Source organism: Bos indicus x Bos taurus, chromosome 17 (assembly GCF_003369695.1).
Source record: "Bos indicus x Bos taurus breed Angus x Brahman F1 hybrid chromosome 17, Bos_hybrid_MaternalHap_v2.0, whole genome shotgun sequence".
NCBI lineage: Eukaryota > Metazoa > Chordata > Mammalia > Artiodactyla > Bovidae > Bos > Bos indicus x Bos taurus.
Window position 1 is genome coordinate 65122313 of NC_040092.1, and position 20425 is coordinate 65142737.

At 41.3% G+C, this 20425-nt stretch overlaps 1 protein-coding gene across 5 annotated transcripts in view; it reads right to left on the reverse strand.

Moving 5' to 3' along the window:
* LRBA (LPS responsive beige-like anchor protein) overlaps nt 1–20425 on the reverse strand; it is a 756962-nt gene that overhangs the window by 43072 nt on the left and 693465 nt on the right. For 4 of the 5 annotated variants that reach the window (XM_027513423.1, XM_027513426.1, XM_027513421.1 and 1 more), the window contains 3 exons: nt 11515–11604; nt 6357–6549; nt 1034–1096 (listed from right to left, as the gene is read on the reverse strand). In XM_027513423.1, the coding sequence (XP_027369224.1) occupies nt 1034–1096; nt 6357–6549; nt 11515–11604 (346 nt within the window). The remainder of the gene's footprint in view (nt 1–1033; nt 1097–6356; nt 6550–11514; nt 11605–20425) is intronic. The other variant, XM_027513425.1, reaches the window with a different exon arrangement.

Sequence of the window (20425 nt, forward strand, 5' to 3'; positions counted from 1 at the left end):
TTTAAAATAATAAATCCGCTTATTCTTATGGTTTATCTACAAACTTAAAAATACTTCAAAATACTAACAAATTCATTTGTGCTGGGGAAATATGACAAAATTATAAGGCAAACACAAACATCCATGCTAGCAGCATACCCCTACAGCTGGGCAATTAGGTTTTTTCTTCTAAAAGTTATTGAACAGCATCTTCAATACCAAGGTGTACCATTCTTAGTGGAGTCACAGTTGAAATCCCCACTATAGGCTGGAAAATGCTAAACTAGAGATTTCAACTAACCTACTCAAAAAGCACAGCAGCAATTAAATATTCTAAGTCGTCTGCCGCAGATGCTCATTTCATCCCAATGGCTCTTTCTGGTCTCCTTTTACTTTTTTTTTTCTCCCTGAACAAATTTAACCTCCAATGGCAATTTATTGGGCTGCAGGACCCTAGGAAAATGAATACAAATATCTTAACACTGCCATTGGCTGGACGATATATTTCAACTTTGAAACTGCTCTGCAATTGCACATTAATCCCCTCAGACTGAAAGGAGGGTCCAGGAAGAAAGGATTGATCTCCTTTAATGATGAAACCCTGGCACTACAGTTTTATTTTTCTCAACACAGAGCTGCTAAGAACCCACTGTTATTATGAAAATTTCCCTAGCAAAGGAGCTCCATCACATTACTGGTGCACCAATTCATCATAACGTGCCTCGCTCCTGCTCATCAACAAGTCTGAGTGATGAAAAGATCCAATATTATCCTGACAGTACTTCATGCGCATTCTCAATCACACATTATTACAGCATCCATATTAATTTTCGGTGACACGCGTCCTAGGCCTGTTCAAATTAGGCAAACCAACGAGGGGGAGTTGATGAAATACCAGCATAGCCACAGCTCATTGCATTCCAATTTGCATGCAAATGGTTTATCAGGAAAATTCCATTCCCAGCAACCAGCAAGTGAAAAACAACGGTAATCTACACTTCAGGGCCACCATACAGAGCTTAATGAATCGCAGAGAGGGAAGCAAGTGACAGACCTATGAGAGGATCGATTTCCACTGGCAGCTGGTATGGCTGGTCTTGTACAGCACCTTGATGAGCTGGAATTCACAAAAGATAAAAAAAAAGAGAGAGAGAGAGAGAGCGCATTATTTTTCATATACTGAGCTACATAAAAATGCTTAAGTCAAATCTCATGTAGAATTGTTTCCAACCTCCAAATCTCTCAAGACAGTTTTGTGAAATTTAAACAAACAAACGAAAAATCCAGGTGCTTCTATGGCTAGCTTATTAAACATTTATTTTAGATTAGTGCTGTTCTGAACATGTGCCATAGCAGTGGCTCCAGTCCTAGGCCATAAGCTATAGCAGATGCTTGACTGGCAACCTCTGATGCCGCAACAAAACAAAATTAAGTGGTAAAGAGCACTGAAAACAAAATGTGACAACCATCTGCTGACTGTAGCAAATAGTAGTTTTTTTGTTACTTCTTAAAAAGGCAGTTTTGAATGCTGCAGCACAAAGGATCCACAAAAACGTCAATTTATGATGGAGAAAGGGAAAGCGCCAAGTCAAAGAACATTCAATGCTTCATCCATCACTTAAATCAATCAATTGAAAGTTGGAATAAAAATAAAGAAAGCTATCTGCAGATAAATGTTTTAGTTAAATGCATTTGGCTGAAATGTTTTCCTGAAGATTTGATTGCGGTTGGAAAAAAAAACTTTTATTAATATTTAATATTTCCATGGTTTCCATTTAAAAATACTGAGAAGCAAATGAGTAACAAAAATCAATCCATACTAAGGACAGTTTGTTTAATTTTCAAAATGGTTTTAAGGATTCAGAGGTACCTATTTTGTGATGGAAAAGAGATTTTATAGGCTGCAGCCCCGTGAAAGGTAGAAGGGCTTTTGGTGGATAAGAAGTATTGTAGGAAGCATGACTGACCACTGGCCACTTGTGCAACCTTGGGCAAATCAGAAGCCCCAGAATGAAGGGCTTAGAACAGACAATCTTTTCAGCTGTGTAATTCTGAGAGTTAAATTCTTGGTCCTTTTCCAAAAGATTTTCCTCCAATGACTCAGCCATTCACTCTGGTCAATATCTGCCTTTTACAGACTCATAAGCATTTTAACTACTGCTTGGTTGGTGTTAGAGCTCTGCTTAATATTATCAGATTCTAAGATTAGGATGATATTAATATCATCAGATTTTAAGACATCTTTTTGACTGTCCTTGAGGGGCTGAAAATAAAAATGAGATATATTCCAATGTGTTCATTAATTTTAAAATCATTATGTCAGCATTCCCACTGTTAGTAAATACCAACTTTTCAAGGACTTTTCAATGATCTTTTGGAAGATCACTAATATGATAAAATACGTGAATATCAGTAATACTGATAAAATACCTGAGTATAATATTAGCACTAAAAATTATAGTTGAGTATAAATATGATATTAAAGTAGATGAAAAATGAAAGCCTTAGGACTCCCTCTTTTGCTAAAGGTATTGTTTTTGCTGATTACAGCTCTGCCAGTAAAGAAACCACAGCACACATACAGGGACTCATCAGGGAAAACCTCAGCCTCTGATCTACCAACACGGCATTTACTCCAGCAACACCAGTGCCCATCAACGCTAATACCTTGAGAAGCTGTCCCTATGTCTTTAGGGACACAGAATCTGGGATCACAGAAACATTAAAACCAAACTGTCAGTGAAAGAGATTTAGCAGGTAAGCTATTTTTGGTGATGCATCAAGTTCCAATTCTGCCACTGACTGCCTGAGTGACCTTTGGCCAGTTATGTCTACGCAGTGCTTCAGGCTCCTGCTCTGTTAAATGAGTTAGGCTGAACCACATGGAATCACCAACACCTGATGTCTTGACCTATTAAAATGGCAATCTTGTATGGCTCAACCTAAGTATAGAACCTACATCTTCAGGTTGTCGAAGGGATTCAGTGAGTTAATAGATGTGAAGCGATTAAAACAGTATTTGGAAGCTAGAAAATGCTCTATGAAGGTTAGGTGCCATTATTTTATTTTTTCTGGATGTTCCTCAAGGTCCCTTGAATGAGATGGAAGGATAAAGATGATTTTTTCTCTAAATCAGGACTCAAGACACTATATTGACAACAGCTAGCTGTCTTATGAATGAATTATGGGAATCAGAGAATATCAGAAAAGAATCAGAATCTAAACTAAAAAAAAAAAAAAAGTGTAACCTGAATTTGATATTCACTGAAGAAAAACTGTTAGGAAGTTTTGACGTTTGTTTCAATCAAGGCACACGGACAGGTAAAGGTAGCAAAACAGAGGATGAGAGGTCAGGTATGTTTATTCCATACCTGAAATGAGGCACAGGTTTAATAAAATGTATACTTAACATTTTTAGGTGTAAGTGGACTGAGGATTGGGGATCATGTTGTAGAAAGAGAATCGCCTGAGCTTTTCCACATGTTATTATTCTTTGTATTATCTGGTAAGGAGTGGCTGTATCACACTGTAAAGCCAGAGGACGGGGGCGAAACCACCAGTGACGCAAGGCACAGACCCAAAGAAGGCTCAGTGGGGAGGATTCAAGGCAAGGAGCTGGCCAACATGTGCAGTCTTCTCTCCTCTTATCTTACAGAAAAGCGAGCCTGGGCTCAGAGCAGTTGGATGTACCATACGGGGTACTCCAGCAGGAGGAGGCTGCCCCTGAATCACTTTACAGGTCTAGAGGACAGTGGCGAGCAGGGAGAAGAAGAGCTGACCAGCAGGCAGTAAGGGCAGCCAGCCTTCCAGGCAGGGCCACGGGCTTGTTTCAAAGGGGAGTGTCAGGAGCTCAGTCATTACAGGAAGGGAGGGAGCCTGACACCTGAGTATCAGCCTAGCAGCTCTCTGGTGGAGTGGGCTCAGCTCCTGCTCACTGCTAGGCTAGACGAAAGCCAGGAATGCAGAGAGCTTGGGGCTCCCCAGCAGCTGAAAAGGTTTGTCTCTCCTCACACGGCTCTGTTTAAACTGAACGAGTTCCCAGAGCTGCCACAGCAGCCACCCAGGATGAGCATCGTTGGGAGGGGCCTGGTGCCACAGACACTGGTGCTTACGCCAGGCTCTAAGGTAACGGCACCCAGCACAGGAAGATGATCCTCCGTGTGCCTGACAGAACACACTGCCAGCGTCTTTTTCTTCTAATGAATGGCATTTAGAGAAACAACAGCAAAAAAATCAAATTCATTAATCAAATTATCATCTTTAGTCCCAAAATATGTCATCTGCATACACATTTACCTCTTCGAGATAAGTTCACTTGAAGAAAAGAGAATAAAAGGACCTAGTAATAGACACATTATATGTATCTCAATTTTAACTTTCTCTACCATTTATGAAATCTATTCTCTAATCAAATATTATCATTCATTTCTGATGGCCAGGAAAATGGCTATATTTAAGAAATTCTGACACCAACCATGGATTTTTCATGAAGGGTACCAGGTTACCTTATTGACCATAGTTAGTGCATCTAGTTTTTATTTGAACATCAATTCAGTTCTGTTCCATTCTAAGCATTCTAGGATTTAGTGTGGCACGAGACCCTTGTTCAAGAACTCATACATGTGCAAGCATTTCAGGTATTATAATGGGTGGTGCTTTATGTACACTTTACAGGTTTAATAACAAGTTAACAGACTATTAAAGGCTATCCTTTCAAATTTCCTACCTAAAACAATGGCTTGGGGATAAAAACCCTATAATCTTCAGGACTTTGAAAGATTTTCCTTCTTTAAAAAGAGAATTTCTAACCAGTGGCCACAAGAAACAGTGCTAAATCCAGATCCCAACATTCCTGTTCTAATGAGAGGCAATAAATCACTCATAAAATTTGAGTCAGAAAACTCGGGTTCAAACCTGGCGCTGCCACGGAGTGGCCCATGTCTGATACTGAACAAGGCAGGCTCCCCGGGGTTCCGCATCTTCAGGGGTAGAATGTGGTCCTGGACAAGACCAACTCTCATGTCTCTTCAAGTAGTGATGGTGTATGATTCTAAGGGTTATTTCAGTATCTTGCCCTTCAGTTCAGTTAAGTTCAGTTGCTCAGTTGTGTCTGACTCTTTGCGACCCCATGAATTGCAGCACGCCATGCCACCCTGGTCCGTCATCAAACTCCCGGAGTTCACCCAAACTCATGTCCATCGAGTCCGTGATGCCATCCAGCCATCTCATCCTGTCATCCCCTTCTCCTCCTGCCCCTAATCCCTCCCAGCATCAGAGTCTTTTCCAATGAGTCAGCTCTTTGCATGAGGTGGCCAAAGTATTGGAGTTTCAGCTTTAGCATCAGTCCTTCCAAAGAAATCCCAGGGCTGATCTTGCCCTTAGTCACCCTAATTCTTCAGCACTTAATGAAAGAACAGGATATACTTAAGGGTTTGTAGTATTTTGGCTGTGTAATTTACCTGTTCTTTTTTCTATCACCCACAACAAATAGTTCCATGCCCTGCATAAAAAGGCACACGATAGACAATGAGAAGTGTATATGGAGCAAATGAATATGTGGGAAAAAAAGGAACATCTGATAAATCAATAAAGGCTATTTATGGACATGACATAGAATATTATTATATGATAATATTTATCTCCAAGGAGTAAAGACAAATCACTAGATGCCAAAGAACAGTTCGTGTTTTAACTTTTGTATTAATATTACATGCTTCAGAGGGACTTCTTTACACGTTTCCAAGTATTCAACATTTTGATTCAGACTAATATGTTTGAAAACTAAAAAGCTTAAATGTTGAGATATAATATATTTAGGTGGATATTTTAGGAGAAGGCAATGGCACCCCACTCCAGTACTCTTGCCTGGAAAATCCCATGGACGGAGGAGCCTGGTAGGCTGCAGTCCATGGGGTCGCTAAGAGTCGGACACGATTGAGCGACTTCACTTTCACTTTCATGCATTGGAGAAGGAAATGGCAATTCACTCCAGTGTTCTTGCCTGGAGAATCCCAGGGACGGGGGAGCCGGGTGGGCTGCCATCTATGGGGTCGCACAGAGTCGGACACGACTGAAGCGACTTAGCAGAAGCAGCAGGAACAATGTATTTTGGATTCCTGGTGGCTCAGATGGTTAAGAATCTGCCTGCAATGTGGGAGACCTGGGTTTGATTCCTGGGTCAGGAAGATGCCCTGGAGAAGGGAATGGCTACCAACTTCGGTATTCTTGCGTGGAGAATTTCATGGACAAGAGGAGTCTGGTAAGCTACAGTCCATGGGGTCACAAAGAGTCAGACACAACTGATTGATTAACACTTACAATATCTTTATACAGTGTTCAGCAGTTAGTATGCCTTAGAAGGGTATGTCTTCACTTACCTGGAAGGTTGTGCCACTTGTTCATGGCGAACAGCCGGTTAGCAGTTACTGTGATCACAGCAGGAGTCGCCAGCCCAGGCTGGGTGTTGGCCGCCACGTGAGTGACAGGGGAGTTGGAGGGGAACTTTAGAACCATGATAACATCCTGCTGAGCTTGGTCTGTGAACATCAATGGACTCTGCAGGAGGAGATACTGTTGAGTGGGCAAGACAAGATCCAAATATACGAGAAGGAAAAGACAAGGAAAGAAAGAGGGTGTAGGAAAAGAAGAGGAAGACCATGTTAACCCGAGTTGCAAGTGAGAGCACAGTGAGCAGAAAGGCTTAGAGAAACAGCAGTTAGGATTTGTTTGGTTTTCACATGTCATTAGTAGAATTTCTAGGTGATTGAAGTAAAATACATGAATGGTCACTTTAAAAACCCATAAATTTTTATTAGCTCTCTTCCCTTCCCCACCCCATTCCCAAGAAGAACTAAAAAGAGTGACTTGATTTAGACTCGAAATAGGCAAAGTATTGAGGATTGTGTTAAACCATTCCAACAGTTATTATGGATCAAGTACAAAAGAGAAAAAAATAAAAGAATGAGAACAGGCCACAGGCACAAAAGCCAGCCAAGGTAATTGCCAAAGATTATCAAAAATTGTGTTGAGTCTTAGTATGAGGATTTTGACAACTAAATAAAGAGATAATTAATTAACAAATACATTTATAAACAACAGTTGTACAGCATGCATGTATTATTACAGTAGAGAAATAATTTATGAACGTGATACACAAACTTAATTATAAAGGTGTTTCAAAGCAATGCATAATTAAGTGTACTTGTAGAAACAATATATTTATATAGTGCACCAAGTCATAAACACTGCCCTATTATAATGCGGATGCCACAGCTTTGTGCTCTAGCTGAGGGTGCACAGAAATACCTAGATGCCTCTCCTCCCAGTCGGCAAAGAAACTAAAGCTCAAGACTTTCGATTTCTCCTTTGAAAAGCAAAATATAACTGAAATGATACACAAAACACTGTTCTAACGGCTAGCAACATAATAAATCTGGAAGACTACTAAGGATTTAGAACATTCCTACAAACCATATGTTATAATCTGAGACATATACAACACCACACTGATTTACTGGCTTTATTTATACTTTGTGGTACTATGCTATCATACAGTAATTGCACTGTGCATTTTCAGCAATTCTCCACAGCCATGTCTATTTTCTAATAGCTGATGAGTATCATTCAGAATTGAAACACCTTGATGAAGTCCTTCTGGTTGCTCTCTTATTGCCATATTTCAAAACACCAGGTATATGTAAATGTGTAGGCACATATATTTAACATGTATTCATTCAGAACTGCTAATAAAAAATTAAATACATTTGCATTTTTATTATCAGTCCTTTTAAAAAAGTTATTAAGAGTACTTAGAAAAACATATTGCACTAAGAATTCCTATTTGCACTCTTTGCATAAAGGTGTAAATAAAGGCAACTAATAAGCTACCCAGACACCCTTCTGAGCAAGTGGCTAAAAGCCAATCAATATTATGAGTTAATCCTCCCTGGATGCTCATTCAATTAAAGGTGTCAGTAATGCCTCATCTGATGTGGCCTCAATTAAATCCAACTATCTGATGGTGTGAAAACACAGGGGGATACAGCAACAGCAGCAAAAGCAGACAAACAGGCAGCCTTCGTGGGCCTGCTAATTACTACACCTGGCGTATATTATGGCTCCTGCACTCAACACAGCGCGAGGTGGCCTTAATTTCTGCTGCATTTGTGTGTGTGTGTGTGTGTGTGTGTGTGCTGCAGTCATCACTGGTGGGGGAACTCATCCGAATAGTAGTGAAAGCAATACACATTTGGGTCTTTGAGTTAAAACCTCTGATATCAATAAGTAATCTTTGTTTTGCTAAGAACCCCTTACATGGTTTTAAGGATTTCTGTGAAATTGTGTAAAAATGAGAAACAATGAGCCAACCACAAACAAAATTTCCTATAAGCTAGCTTTGATGAAGTCTGGAGAAAAGGAAATGAATGTCATTTCAGAAAACCAAACTGTGTTTTCCAATTGTGTGGGTTTTTTTAAAAAAATAATATTTACCAAAGTCAATGTATAAACTCTGAGGAAGTCAGATGACAATATACATCATGAAGTCTCACTGAAAGGAAGCTGATACATATTTCTGAGCTTAACAGCTCATACTGTAAATACAATCAGGCTCAAATTGAATAATTCCAATGTTTATGCCCTTAAAAAAACACGGAAAAAATCTCTACCATATAGGAAGAATGTCTTGTGTACACAGTGCCTCTAGAGGGCCAACTCTTAGCCACAGGGCAAGGAAGAGCCCTCCTCCACAGAGAGCTGCAGACACCATGTCCAGAGACGTTCCTGCATCCTGAGAACATGCTGGCTCTCCAGTAGTTCCTGTGGATTTCAGCCTGATGAGAGCGCCTAATGGAGGCAAGGACCAAGAAACTCTCTGGGGAGCGCATCGCATCCGTAGCCAGTGAGTATGGAATGAGGGGCACTGGATGCAAGAAAAAGCCAGCCCAGCATACTGGGTTCGCCCAGAGGGATGGTGACAGCTGCTGATGAGGCAGGACCAGTCACGGGAGGGCAGAGAAAGAAACCCTCATCAACCCTGCGGGCCCCTGCCAGCCCCGTCTGACATAGAAGTGGGAAACCACTATAGCTAGATTTCGCTCCGTTTTCCCAGATTACGTGTGCACTTGTTGACAACTCTGGTTTCTTTCTAACACACTTCTGTTTCCCACCCACATATGTGTAAGAGGGAAAAGCACAATTTGCACAGGTCTGAAAAAGAGTTCAGGTTTCGATTCAGAGGATAAAGGATAATGGGAAAGATGGCCTCCCGTCCTCAAATGAGCGTGTGCCGCCCCGGGACAGGAAGGCTGATCTGCCCCAGTGAGCCAGTCACCCTTTGGTCACGGAGAGAGGCTTGGCAGTAGGAACTCCCTCTTGGCCCCAGTGACCAAGGCCGTGCAGTGACCCAGGTAGAGAGTCAATGGAGCAGAGGTGCTTCCATTAGCCAGCACGGCGGCAGCCTGCGTCTCATTGACAAGCTATTACTAAAACTAATTCCAATCCCCAAACATAAATCATTCTTACTATTTTTATGGCATTATCTTCCATTGTTCTTGCCAAATGTCCGCTTTCTGTGTAGTCTCTTCACTAAAAGCTACCCTTTACACTCTTTTAAATATGATTTCCCCTGCTTAAAAACACTGGGGGGAAAAGGTGACGCAAATAAATGTTTAAATGTCTGTAGTTTATGCTGCTGCTGCTGCTAAGTCGCTTCAGTCGTGTCTGACTCTGTGCGACCCCAGAGACGGCAGCCCACCAGGCTCCCCTGTCCCTGGGATTCTCCAGGCAAGAACACTGGAGTGGGTTGCCAGTTCCTTCTCCAATGCATGAAAGTGAAAAGTGAAAGTGAAGTCGCTCAGTCGTGTCCGACTCCTAGCGACCCCATGGACTACAGCCTACCAGGCTCCTCCGTCCATGGGATTTTCCAGGCAAGAGTACTGGAGTGGGGCGCCATTGCCTTCTCCGGTCTGTAGTTTATAGTAATGGTCAATTCTTATCATTAGAGAAAAGAAGGGGAAAAAAGACTTGGAAGAAGAAAGATGATGACAAAGATGGGAAAAGGGGAAAAAACACAAAGAAGAAGGAAAGACGGGAAGAGACAGAGAGTCGGAGGCAGAGAGGACCACATCTGTATCCAGGTCCCTGCTGGCTGCCGCTCTCCTTCCCAGCATCCAGCGAAATCCTACCATTCTAAGCCCCAACATGGAATTAGAACCTATTCTCAATTATTCATCGCATTTATGGAAACAGACTCTATGTCCCCATTCTTACTTTAAAACAGTAATGAGCAACCTGTTTTATTGATGGACAATTCAAGAAAAAATAAAACACCGACAGCCTACACTTAAAATATTCTTACCATGCCGTGCAGTGTGTGTTCCTATGCTGAATTTGTTCTGTCATAAATGAATTTCCCCCTGAAATTTCAAGAAACATGAAGGAGGAATAGCCACAGATTTTGCAGCTCTAGTCTATTTCCCTGGAGAAGGCAATGGCCACCTACTCCAGTACTCCTGCCTGGAAAATCCCATGGACGGAGGAGCCTGGTAGGCTGCAGTCCATGGGGTCGCTAAGAGTCGGACAAGACTGAGCGACTTCGCTTTCACTTTTCCCTTTCATGCATTGGAGAAGGAAATGGCAACCCACTCCAGTGTTCTTGCCTGGAGAATCCCAGGGACGAGGGAGCCTGGTGGGCTGCCGTCTATGGGGTCGCACAGAGTCGGACACAACTGAAGCGACTTAGCAGCAGCAGCAGCAGCAGCAGCAATTTCCCTGCTTCTGATTCTAGGCGGGCCTCTGACTTGCTTTGGCCAACAGAAAGCAGCATAAATGATGCTGTGCAAGTTCAAAAGCACACTTCAAGAAGTCATGCAAAAGTGTCCTCCCGGAACACTACGAGTGGGAGTGGCCTGGGCCAACTTCCTTGATGAAAAGAACACATGGAAAGAGCAGTCTCACCTCTTAGCACCCGCCGCAGCAGTGCACGAGGGAGCAAGGTGAACGAGAGGAAATGCCTACCATCCCTCAGAATCACAGGAAAGAAAAATCACTGTTGTGGGCACTAAGCTTTGGGTATTTGGTATATCACACCATCATTTTTTTCCTCCAAGGTTCCTGACTCTCAGTAACATAGCCTACGTATTAGGATTACTTTCAAAATTCCCAAAGTGAAAACATTGGGATGTAAAGAATAAACACAACAGGAAAATTAATCTAGGCACTCCTAGGATCAAAGCAGAAAATGTATCCACCCCCTACCCTAGAATGAGGATATAAGACAGTGATGGAACTTTTAATTCTGCAACACAGAACATGACGCCCTGATGAAATACTGGAGCACTGGAGCAATGTCTGCCCTCCTTAAGAGTCCAGGAGAACAGGGAGTATTTGCTGGCTGTTATTAGGTTCACAAACAGTACATTAGAAGAACAGGCCAAGGCGTGGTGGAGAAGCTCAAGTACAATGGAAGACTGTTAAGAATGTCAAGCAGGGTCTCAAAGAGATGCGAGAAATGAGGACCGAGCAGGCTGCACTTACCGCTTGCATGGCAGAACCTCTGGGAGGGTGGGGCTCTATGAGCAGCTGAGACGGCGTCTGCCCAAAACTTCGGATTTGAGCTTCCACAGCCTGAAAAAGGCACGGGCAAGTTTGAGGGTTAAGAGGTGCTAATTACAGGCAAAAGAACCACAAGTGTCACCTGGAAATGTCAGCCCTTACTTCTGGCTTGTTTCACACTGGAAATCACCCCGTGCTTCCACAGTGGGGCTGAGCACCTGGGCGGGCAACGAGGCTGAGGCCGCTCTGCAGGGCCAGGGCAGCTGTGCCTCCTAAACCCTGCAGAACTTTCTCATCTTGCGCCATGATGGGAAACAGAAACCAGCTCTTACAATCAGAAATTGTCCTTTTTGGCTTCATCTCTATTTTCTTGCATCTTTTTCCCCCTGCTTGCATCATCCCTGTTGACTTAAGGCTAATCTTTTACAGGTATAGAGAAAACCAAGCACTGCTTTGATTCTAGGCCCAATCTCACCCTGGGAAGTAGAAGAAAGAAATACAGCACCTGTGAAAAATCGCCTGATGCTCTTTTGCCATGGGAAGAGCATTATTGTTGACAGTCTCTTTGAACCTAGGTGGCTGAACAGCAAAGTAAAAGCCATATGTTGCATCCAAGCAATAGCCCAGGACCACGTGTGTGTGCTCTTTTTGGAAGACGTGTGCCTAACTAAGCCTTTGTTGCGAGCCCCTCACTCTTCCTGTCCACCCAGCCCAGGTGCTCACTTCTCAACCTCATCACAGAAAACTCTGAAATGCCAGACGTGGTCGCTGTCTGTAATGATTTTATCTCTTTACTTGTTTATGCCTGTCTCCTCCCACTAAAACAAGATCCGAGAGAGCGAGGACCTTATCTATTTTCTTCACTCTTAGATCTTTAAAATTGGGTGAATGAATAAATGCCACAGTATGTGTGAGGGGAGAGAAGGAAGCAGAGACATATAAAGGTGACTTCAACACCCCCACAGCAGTATTTTTAACTTCTCGGCTAAAAGGAGGAAGAAAATCTCTTTCTAAGGGGCTATATGTTTGTCATGCTATTTTTTAATCCCTAATAAAACAGGTATTTCAATTTTTATATGCTCTGCAGAACTGTAGGCGATTAATAAATTATAAACAGGGAAATAAAATTATGCAGTATTAACTTCCTTTTTTATTTGATGAGGATACCATTAGTAGTCCTTTACAACCATCTTTTAAGGAACAATGATAGCAATTCACCCATTTATGTATTCAATCGTAATCATCAAGGAGGTAAACAGTATATGAGGTATCAGTGTTTCTGCCCTTGAAGAAACTATTCCTAATATAGAAAGCAGAACATGTACTTGGATGACTGAGTAACAGTCTGATGCAGTTAGCTCAATAAATTCAAGGAATGCACTATGGCCGGCTTAGGCAGAAAGGACTGAGAAGGCCTCTGTGAAAGCTGAGTGGTATGGGAAAAGCACCATGGGCTTTGAAGGCACACAGACCATGTGCTAACCCTGACTGCACACCGTTGACAAGCTATGTGACCCAGGGCGAGTCATTCAACCTCAGTTTCAATTTTCTTCTTGTAAGATATGGGTGATAATAATAATATCAACCTCACAGTGTTATTCAGTTCAGTTCAGCTCAACTGTGTCCGACTCTTTGCAACCCCATGAACCGCAGCACGCCAGGTCTCCCTGTCCATCACCAACTCTCAGAGTCTACCCAAACCCATGTCCATTGCCATCCAACCATCTCATCCTCTGTCGTTCCCTTCTCCTCCCCGCTTCAATCTTTCCCAGCATCAGGGTCGTTTCAAATAAGTCAGCTCTTTGCATCAGGTGGCCAAAGTATTGGAGCTTCAGCTTCAACATCAGTCCTTCCAATAAACACCCAGGACTGATCTCCTTTAGGATGGACTGGTTGGATCTCCTTGCAGTCCAAGGGACTCTCAAGAATCCTCTCCAACACCACAGCTCAAAAGCATCAATTCTTCGGCGCTCAGCCTTCTTTATAGTCCAACTCTGACATCCACACATGACCCCAGGAAAAACCATAGCCTTGACCAGATGGACCTTTGTTGGCAAAGTAATGTCTCTGCTTTTCAATATGCTATCTAGGTTGGTCATAACTTTCCTTCTAACGAGTAAGCGTCTTTGAATTTCATGGCTGCAGTCACCATCTGCAGTGATTTTGATATTGAGGAGCAAATAGTATGTATGCAAAACAACACAGCAAAGTGCTTACTGGTACAGATTAGACTCTCAATATGCAGTCAGCCAATATTCATTGAGGGCTACTAACAACAATAACCCTGGATTAGGAAATGGCAACCCACTCCAGTATTTCTGCCTGGAGAATCCGATGGACAGAGGAGCCTGGCTGGCTAGAGTCCGTGGGTTGCAAAGAGTCAGACACAACAGAGCACACACACACATCAATAACAAATATTTATTTAGTAGTTACTATTTGCCAGATATTTTTCTACATGATTTTAGTATCTTGTTTCATTTAATCTTTAAACTGTATGATGTGAGTACTTTATCTATTTACTGATAAAGAAAAATAATGCACAAAGAACTTAAATATCTTGTCCAAGGTCACACAGTAATTAAACAGCAGACTCAAATTTTGCATATAAGCAGCCTGATTCAGGAGCTCATACTCTCAACCAGTAAGCTATTCTTCCTTATCTGTTAGGGACAATGCCATGGCCTAGGGATAAGACTGAGCACACAAAAAGCATGGGTTTACAACCCAATGAGTGAATTAATAAAGTAGCTCTAATACCAACATCATCTTCGTCATTAAGTGTTTGCTCACACACAATTAGAGCAGCATGACTTGGCAAGAGATAAGGCTAGACCCAGACTTCAGAAACCAGAAAAGGAGTCACCGAGAAGTGAGGAGTAGAGATTAGGGTCACTTCAGAGCAGTATCTAAAACATTTTTTGATGGGGTGAAATCAATTCACGATCAACATCAAGGACAATCTTGAGGAAAAAAATATCACGAAAGGGCAACCTTTTGGTGGGCAGGCCTAAGGTAGTCACAGAGAAGGAGGTGGGAGCACAGCTCTTTTAAGATGCATGGATTCACAACTGGCTTAACATAAACCTTAACGCGCTTTTAAAAACAGCGAAGCCAGTGTCCTTTCCCTTGACTGCCGCCTTCAGGGGTCCTGGCCCAACAGCCCACATACATTTCCCCTCATTTAAAAGAAGGGGAATGGGGAACAGGCAGCTTACATACTTGGCCTATGGAGTTAACTGGTTAAGAGTGCTAATCCTGATTTTCCCATTTATTTGCTGTGTTTGAATAGGTTGCTTAATAGAAATATTAATAATACCTCACTTGGAGAATTATATGGAAAATTAAGTAATACCTATAAAGTGTTTGGCACAATGCCAAGCACATACAAGGCACTAAATAAAATGTTGTTGGGTTTGGGGCCTTAGCGTGATCCCCATTAAACACAGCTAAAACAGAAAAGGAAGAAACGCTTCAGGAGTTTACAATGAGAGTGGTGATGATAATGAGTACATTATTAAAAAAAAACAAAAACTGAAATCTGGCTCAGCATTTCAAAGTATACTATAGGGCTAAGTGCCCAGAGTCGGAGAGATCTCCTTGGAGATTCAGAGAGCAGTCCAAAACATAAGGAACTGGATACCTCAGTCCTTACGGAAGCTGTGTTATTTGCAAGAAAGGGATAAATATGTGAACCACGATCTAAGGCCAAATCAACAATTCTTAGAGACTGATGACTTTGAGCAATGAAGACAAAAGACATTAATTCTTTTCTTTTGAACTTGCATATTTTAGAGTAGTAAAGCAATGAACAGAAATATAAATTTCTGTGAGGGAGAACTAGCTTTGCAGGAGAAAGTGCATTTTATGTCAGATGTGGAAATCTGAAGTGATAGTGACAGCTGTCGAGCCAGGCTGAGACGTCCAGGTGACAAAAGAAAGCCTAGGACTGGCCCTGGGCTGAAACATCAGAGGTGTTCACTTGGGTGTCATTCATACAAGAGAAATTTAAGTCAGTGGTTTTTGATCCTTCCCTCTCACTCTGTTTATGTATGTATTTTTAAGCAGCAGAAATGATTTCCTTTTTCAAATGAAGTTTTACACAAAACCCCAATACAAAAAACAAAGAGACAGGGCTATTTAACTTTAAAGATGGGCAAAACCATCCTTACACAGCAGCTCCTGAGACAATTCTGAGAAATCTTAGGACTATGGAGCACAGTTTGAAGTCCACTGGTTAAGCTCCCAGGAAGAAAATACATGAGACACATACATAAAAGGACACAGAGGTGCAACTTAGGGAATGCTCATATTTAGGGTTTGATATGAAGAAGATGACAATAGAAGGGAGAGGCTGCTAGGAGCTGGGGAGCAGGATAGGGTGATGTGGAAGCTATAGATGAGAATTTCAAAGACAGAGTGGTCAGTAACACCAACTACTATAGAGAAACTAACGACATTATCGCACATAAGTTTTTATTATAGATATAAATTAAATGCAACTGGCCTCAATACAACATAATACCAATATCCTTAATACTACATGTACTTAGCCTTCTTTTGAAACGAAAAGTACATAGATGGTAAGAAAACTTTTAAAAACACCAATCTCCCCTTTCTAATACAATTTTTTTTGTCTTAAAATTTTAATAAAATTTACTCATTACTGACCTTTTGTACGGAGAAGGGAATGGCACTCCACTCCAGTACTCTTGCCTGGAAAATCCCAGGACGGGGGAGCCTGGTGGGCTGCCATCTATGGGGTCGCACAGAGTCGGACACGACTGAAGCGACTCAGCAGCAGCAGCAGCAGCAGACCTTTTATAGGGAAATGATTTTTCAAGTCATGGAACACAGTGGTGTGAATTCTGTCTCAATTATGAAATAAAAGTTGTATTATCCCACATAGGTTAAATAATATTTTTCTTGCTAAGTCCTGAAGACATCTAAAAAAATTACATAATTCTTAGACACAAATGTTGTATTTCTTGACTAACCTTTGAGTTGCTGGTGATAGCAATACAACAGAAAGGGCTTTATCAAGTGAGAAAATTATAGAATAAGACTGTAAGGTAATCTCAAATCTTTAGAGTCAAACCTAATATTATCAACTGATAATTCTAGATCCTTCTCATTGTTTCTAAAGCTCATTGCCATTCTGGCATTACCTTGATCTCTAAAGCAATTTACACTGTTGATCACACCGTGGTTGCTTCACAGTCTCTCTGCTCTGGCATCTATGGCTCTACACTAGCTTGGTTCTCTAACCTACTCCTTTATTCTCTGTGTTCTGCCAACCTCTACTCTTATTTCTCATCCACAAATGAACTCATCACTGCAAGTTCTCTTTTCACACTCACATTTTCTTGATCTAAACTTCCTGCCCTAGATTTTTTTTTTTTTTTAACATGACTTCAAATCTTAGCCCTATATGAAGGATTTCCAAATCTCAAGCCAGAGGACTGTCAATGTCTATGAAGTGTTCATTTACACTTTGCCTGATGGCCGTCCATCCATACTATGTGTATATCCCAGCACACTTAGAATTATCAAATCTAAAATCTGGAAAAATTAATTTTATTCTAGCATTCCTCAATCAAGGATGAGACTCCCCTTTTGATTTTATTTTTAATGCTCAGAATCTTACTAACATTTAAAAATTCTACCTCTTGTATATAATCAGTAACTAGACCTAATTACTTCTTTTATAAGTTTCTCATACTCATCATTTCTATTTGAATCCAGGAATTTCTTATAATTTCAGGTATTGAGAATTATAACAGTGTCTCTTCTGTTATTTGTCATTTAATTTCTTCCTACAGACTTGCGCTTTCTCAAACTCTCCTTTATGTAGTATTCCCCTGATCAAATGTCTTCAATTAACTGCCAGTTCTTAAAAGATACAGTCTTACGCCTTCATATGAGGCACCGAGAAGAATGCTATATAATTTCTATGGTATCCTTGACAAAAAATAAATAACTTCATTTGAATCATGTAAAATATGAGACAAATTCAGAGACATTCAACAAAATATGTGACCATTTTCCACAAATATCAAGACTATTAAAGACAAGTAAAGATTGATTCATTCTTACATTTAGAAGAAAACCAAGAAGATATCGACTAAATACATGTGATTCAGTCATCGCATAAGATCATTAAACAGAAAAAGAGTTATTAGAGAATGTGGTGACCTTCACCAGGTCTGTAGCTTAATTACACTGAACAAATATTATTTCCATGGTCTCGATCATTTCACTAAGTTATGTAACATGGTGATGGTAGGGGAGGGAGGGTGCTTGGGAAGAAACATACAAAAGAAATTTTGCAACTTGTCTGTGGCTAAACTTAATTCAAAATACAAATTTTTTAAAAGAAAGAAAAAGATGAAGGCCTACTGCGAGTCCCTCATCCAACTCTCTGTACAATCAAGCAGGGTTTCGTTCACACACAGAACCAGCCGTTTCTACCTTACATTTTCTCTTATGCCACTGTCTCTCCTAGATAAGTTCCTTCACCTTCAGTCTTCTAAGTCATACCACTCTCTAGAAAGCCCTGCTTGAGTCCTGCCTTGCCGCTGCTGCTGGTGTTCAGTTGCGAAGTCGTGTCCGACTCTTTGCAGCTCATGGACTGCAGCACTCCAGGTTTCCCTGTCCTTCACCGTCTGTCAGAGTTTGCTCAGATTTATGCACATTGAGTCAGTGAGGCTTTCTAACCATCTCATCCTCTGCCACCTCCTTCTCCTTTGGCCTTCAATCTTTCCCAGCATCAGGATCTTTTCCAATGAGTCGGCTGTTCATATCAGGTGGCCAAAGTATTGGCGCTTCAGCATCAGTCCTTCCAATGACTATTCAGAGTTGATTTCCTTCAGGATTGACTAGTTTGATCTTCATGCAGTCCAAGGGACTCTCAAGAGTCTTCAACAACAACACCAGTTTGAAAGCATCAATTCTTCAGCACTCATGACTACTGGAAAAACTAGAGCTTTGACTATATGGACTTTTGTTGGCAAAGTGATGTCTCTGCCTTTTTTTTTTTTGGTCTAGGTCTGTCATAGTTTTCCTTCTAAGGAGTGAGTGGTTTTTAATTTCATGGCTGCAATCACCATCTGCAGTGATTTGGAACCCAAGAAAATAAAATCTGTCATTGTTTCCACTTTTTTCCCTTCTATTTGCCATGAAGTGATGGGACTGAATGCCAAGATCTTAGTTTTTCGAAGGTTGAGTTTTAAATCAGCTTTTTCACTCTCCTCTTTCACCCTCACCAAGAAGCTCTTTAGTTCCTCTTCGCTTTTTGCCATTCAGTTCAGTTCAATTGCTCAGTCGTGTCTGACTCTTTGCGACCCCATGAATCACAGCACGCCAGGCCTCCCTGTCTATCACCATCTCCTGGAGTTCACTCAAACTCACATCCATCGAGTCGGTGATGCCATCCAGCCATCTCATCCTCTGTTGTCCCCTTCTCCTCCTGCCCCTAATCTCTCCCAGCATCAGAGTCTTTTCCAATGAGTCAACTCTTCACATGAGGTGGCCAAAGTACTGCCATTAGGATGGTTCACCTGCATATCTGAGGTTGTTGAAATTTCTCCTGGCAATCTTGACTCCAGCTTGTGCCTCATCCAGCCCAGCATTTCACATGATGTACTCTGCATAGAAGTTAAATAAGTGGGTGACAATGTACAGCCTGTCACAGTCCTTTCTCAATTTTGAACCAGTGTTCCATGTGCAGTTCTAACTGCTGCTTCCTGACCTGCACACACAGGTTTCTCAGGAGACAAATAAGGTGGTCTGGTATTCCCATCTCTTTAAGAATTTTCCAGTTTGCTGTGGTCCACACAAAGACTTTTACATAATCAAAGAAGCATATGTTTTTCTGGAACTCCCTTGCTATTTCCATAATCCAACAAATGTTGGCAATTTGATCTCTGGTTCTGCTGCTGCTTAGAAACCTAGCTTATACATCTGGAAGTTCTTGGTTCACATACTGCTGAAGCCAGGCTTGAAGGATTTTGAGCATAACCTTGCTAGCATGTGAAATAAGCACAATCGTGTGGTGGTTTGAGCATTCTTTGGCATTGCCCTCCTTTGGGACTGGAATGAAAACTGACCTTTTCCAGTCCTGTGCCCACTGCTGAGTTATCCAAATGTGCTGACATATTGAATGCAGCACTTTGATAGCATCATCTTTTACCATTTTAAATAGCTCATCTAGAATTCTGTCACCTCCACTAGCTTTTTGTTCATAGTAATGCTTCATAAGGCCCACCTGACTTTACACTCTAGGCTGTCTGCCGCTGGGTGACTGACCACACCATTGTGGTTATCTGCATCACTAAGATTTCCCAAATCTTAGAGCTTGTTCATTCTGCTAATCACACATTTAATTCAGGCGTCCTTGTAATGTTAGTTTTTAGTATATTACTGGTCTGTCCAAGCAACTAAACCATAAGGCTAGAATATCATGTATTTCAGAAGTGTGCAAGCAGGAACAACAGTGCCTTGTACAAACTATTCACACAGCAAAGAAGTTTACCTGACCTTTTTTTGCTGTTGGTGTTAAAAATAACATCCTCTATTTTGCACGTATGTTTTATCAATCAGTCTTGTATCCCAAATGACTGATTTATAAAGATACACAAATAGGCCAACTTTAAGTGGAAATCAAAGTAGAACAAAAACTGGGCTGCAAAACAGAACCAGAAATGAACCATACACTTTAACCTATATTCTTCCTGGGATAACACACAAAATTATTAGTTTCTAGAGCCACACAATGTGGCATTCCAAAACATCTTTTTATTTGCCTGTGGGGGTGGGTGTAATTTAAAAGGTCATGAAGCTCTAGAATAAAACAAAATATTACTTTTCAGCACTGGACAAGCTACCAGTAACT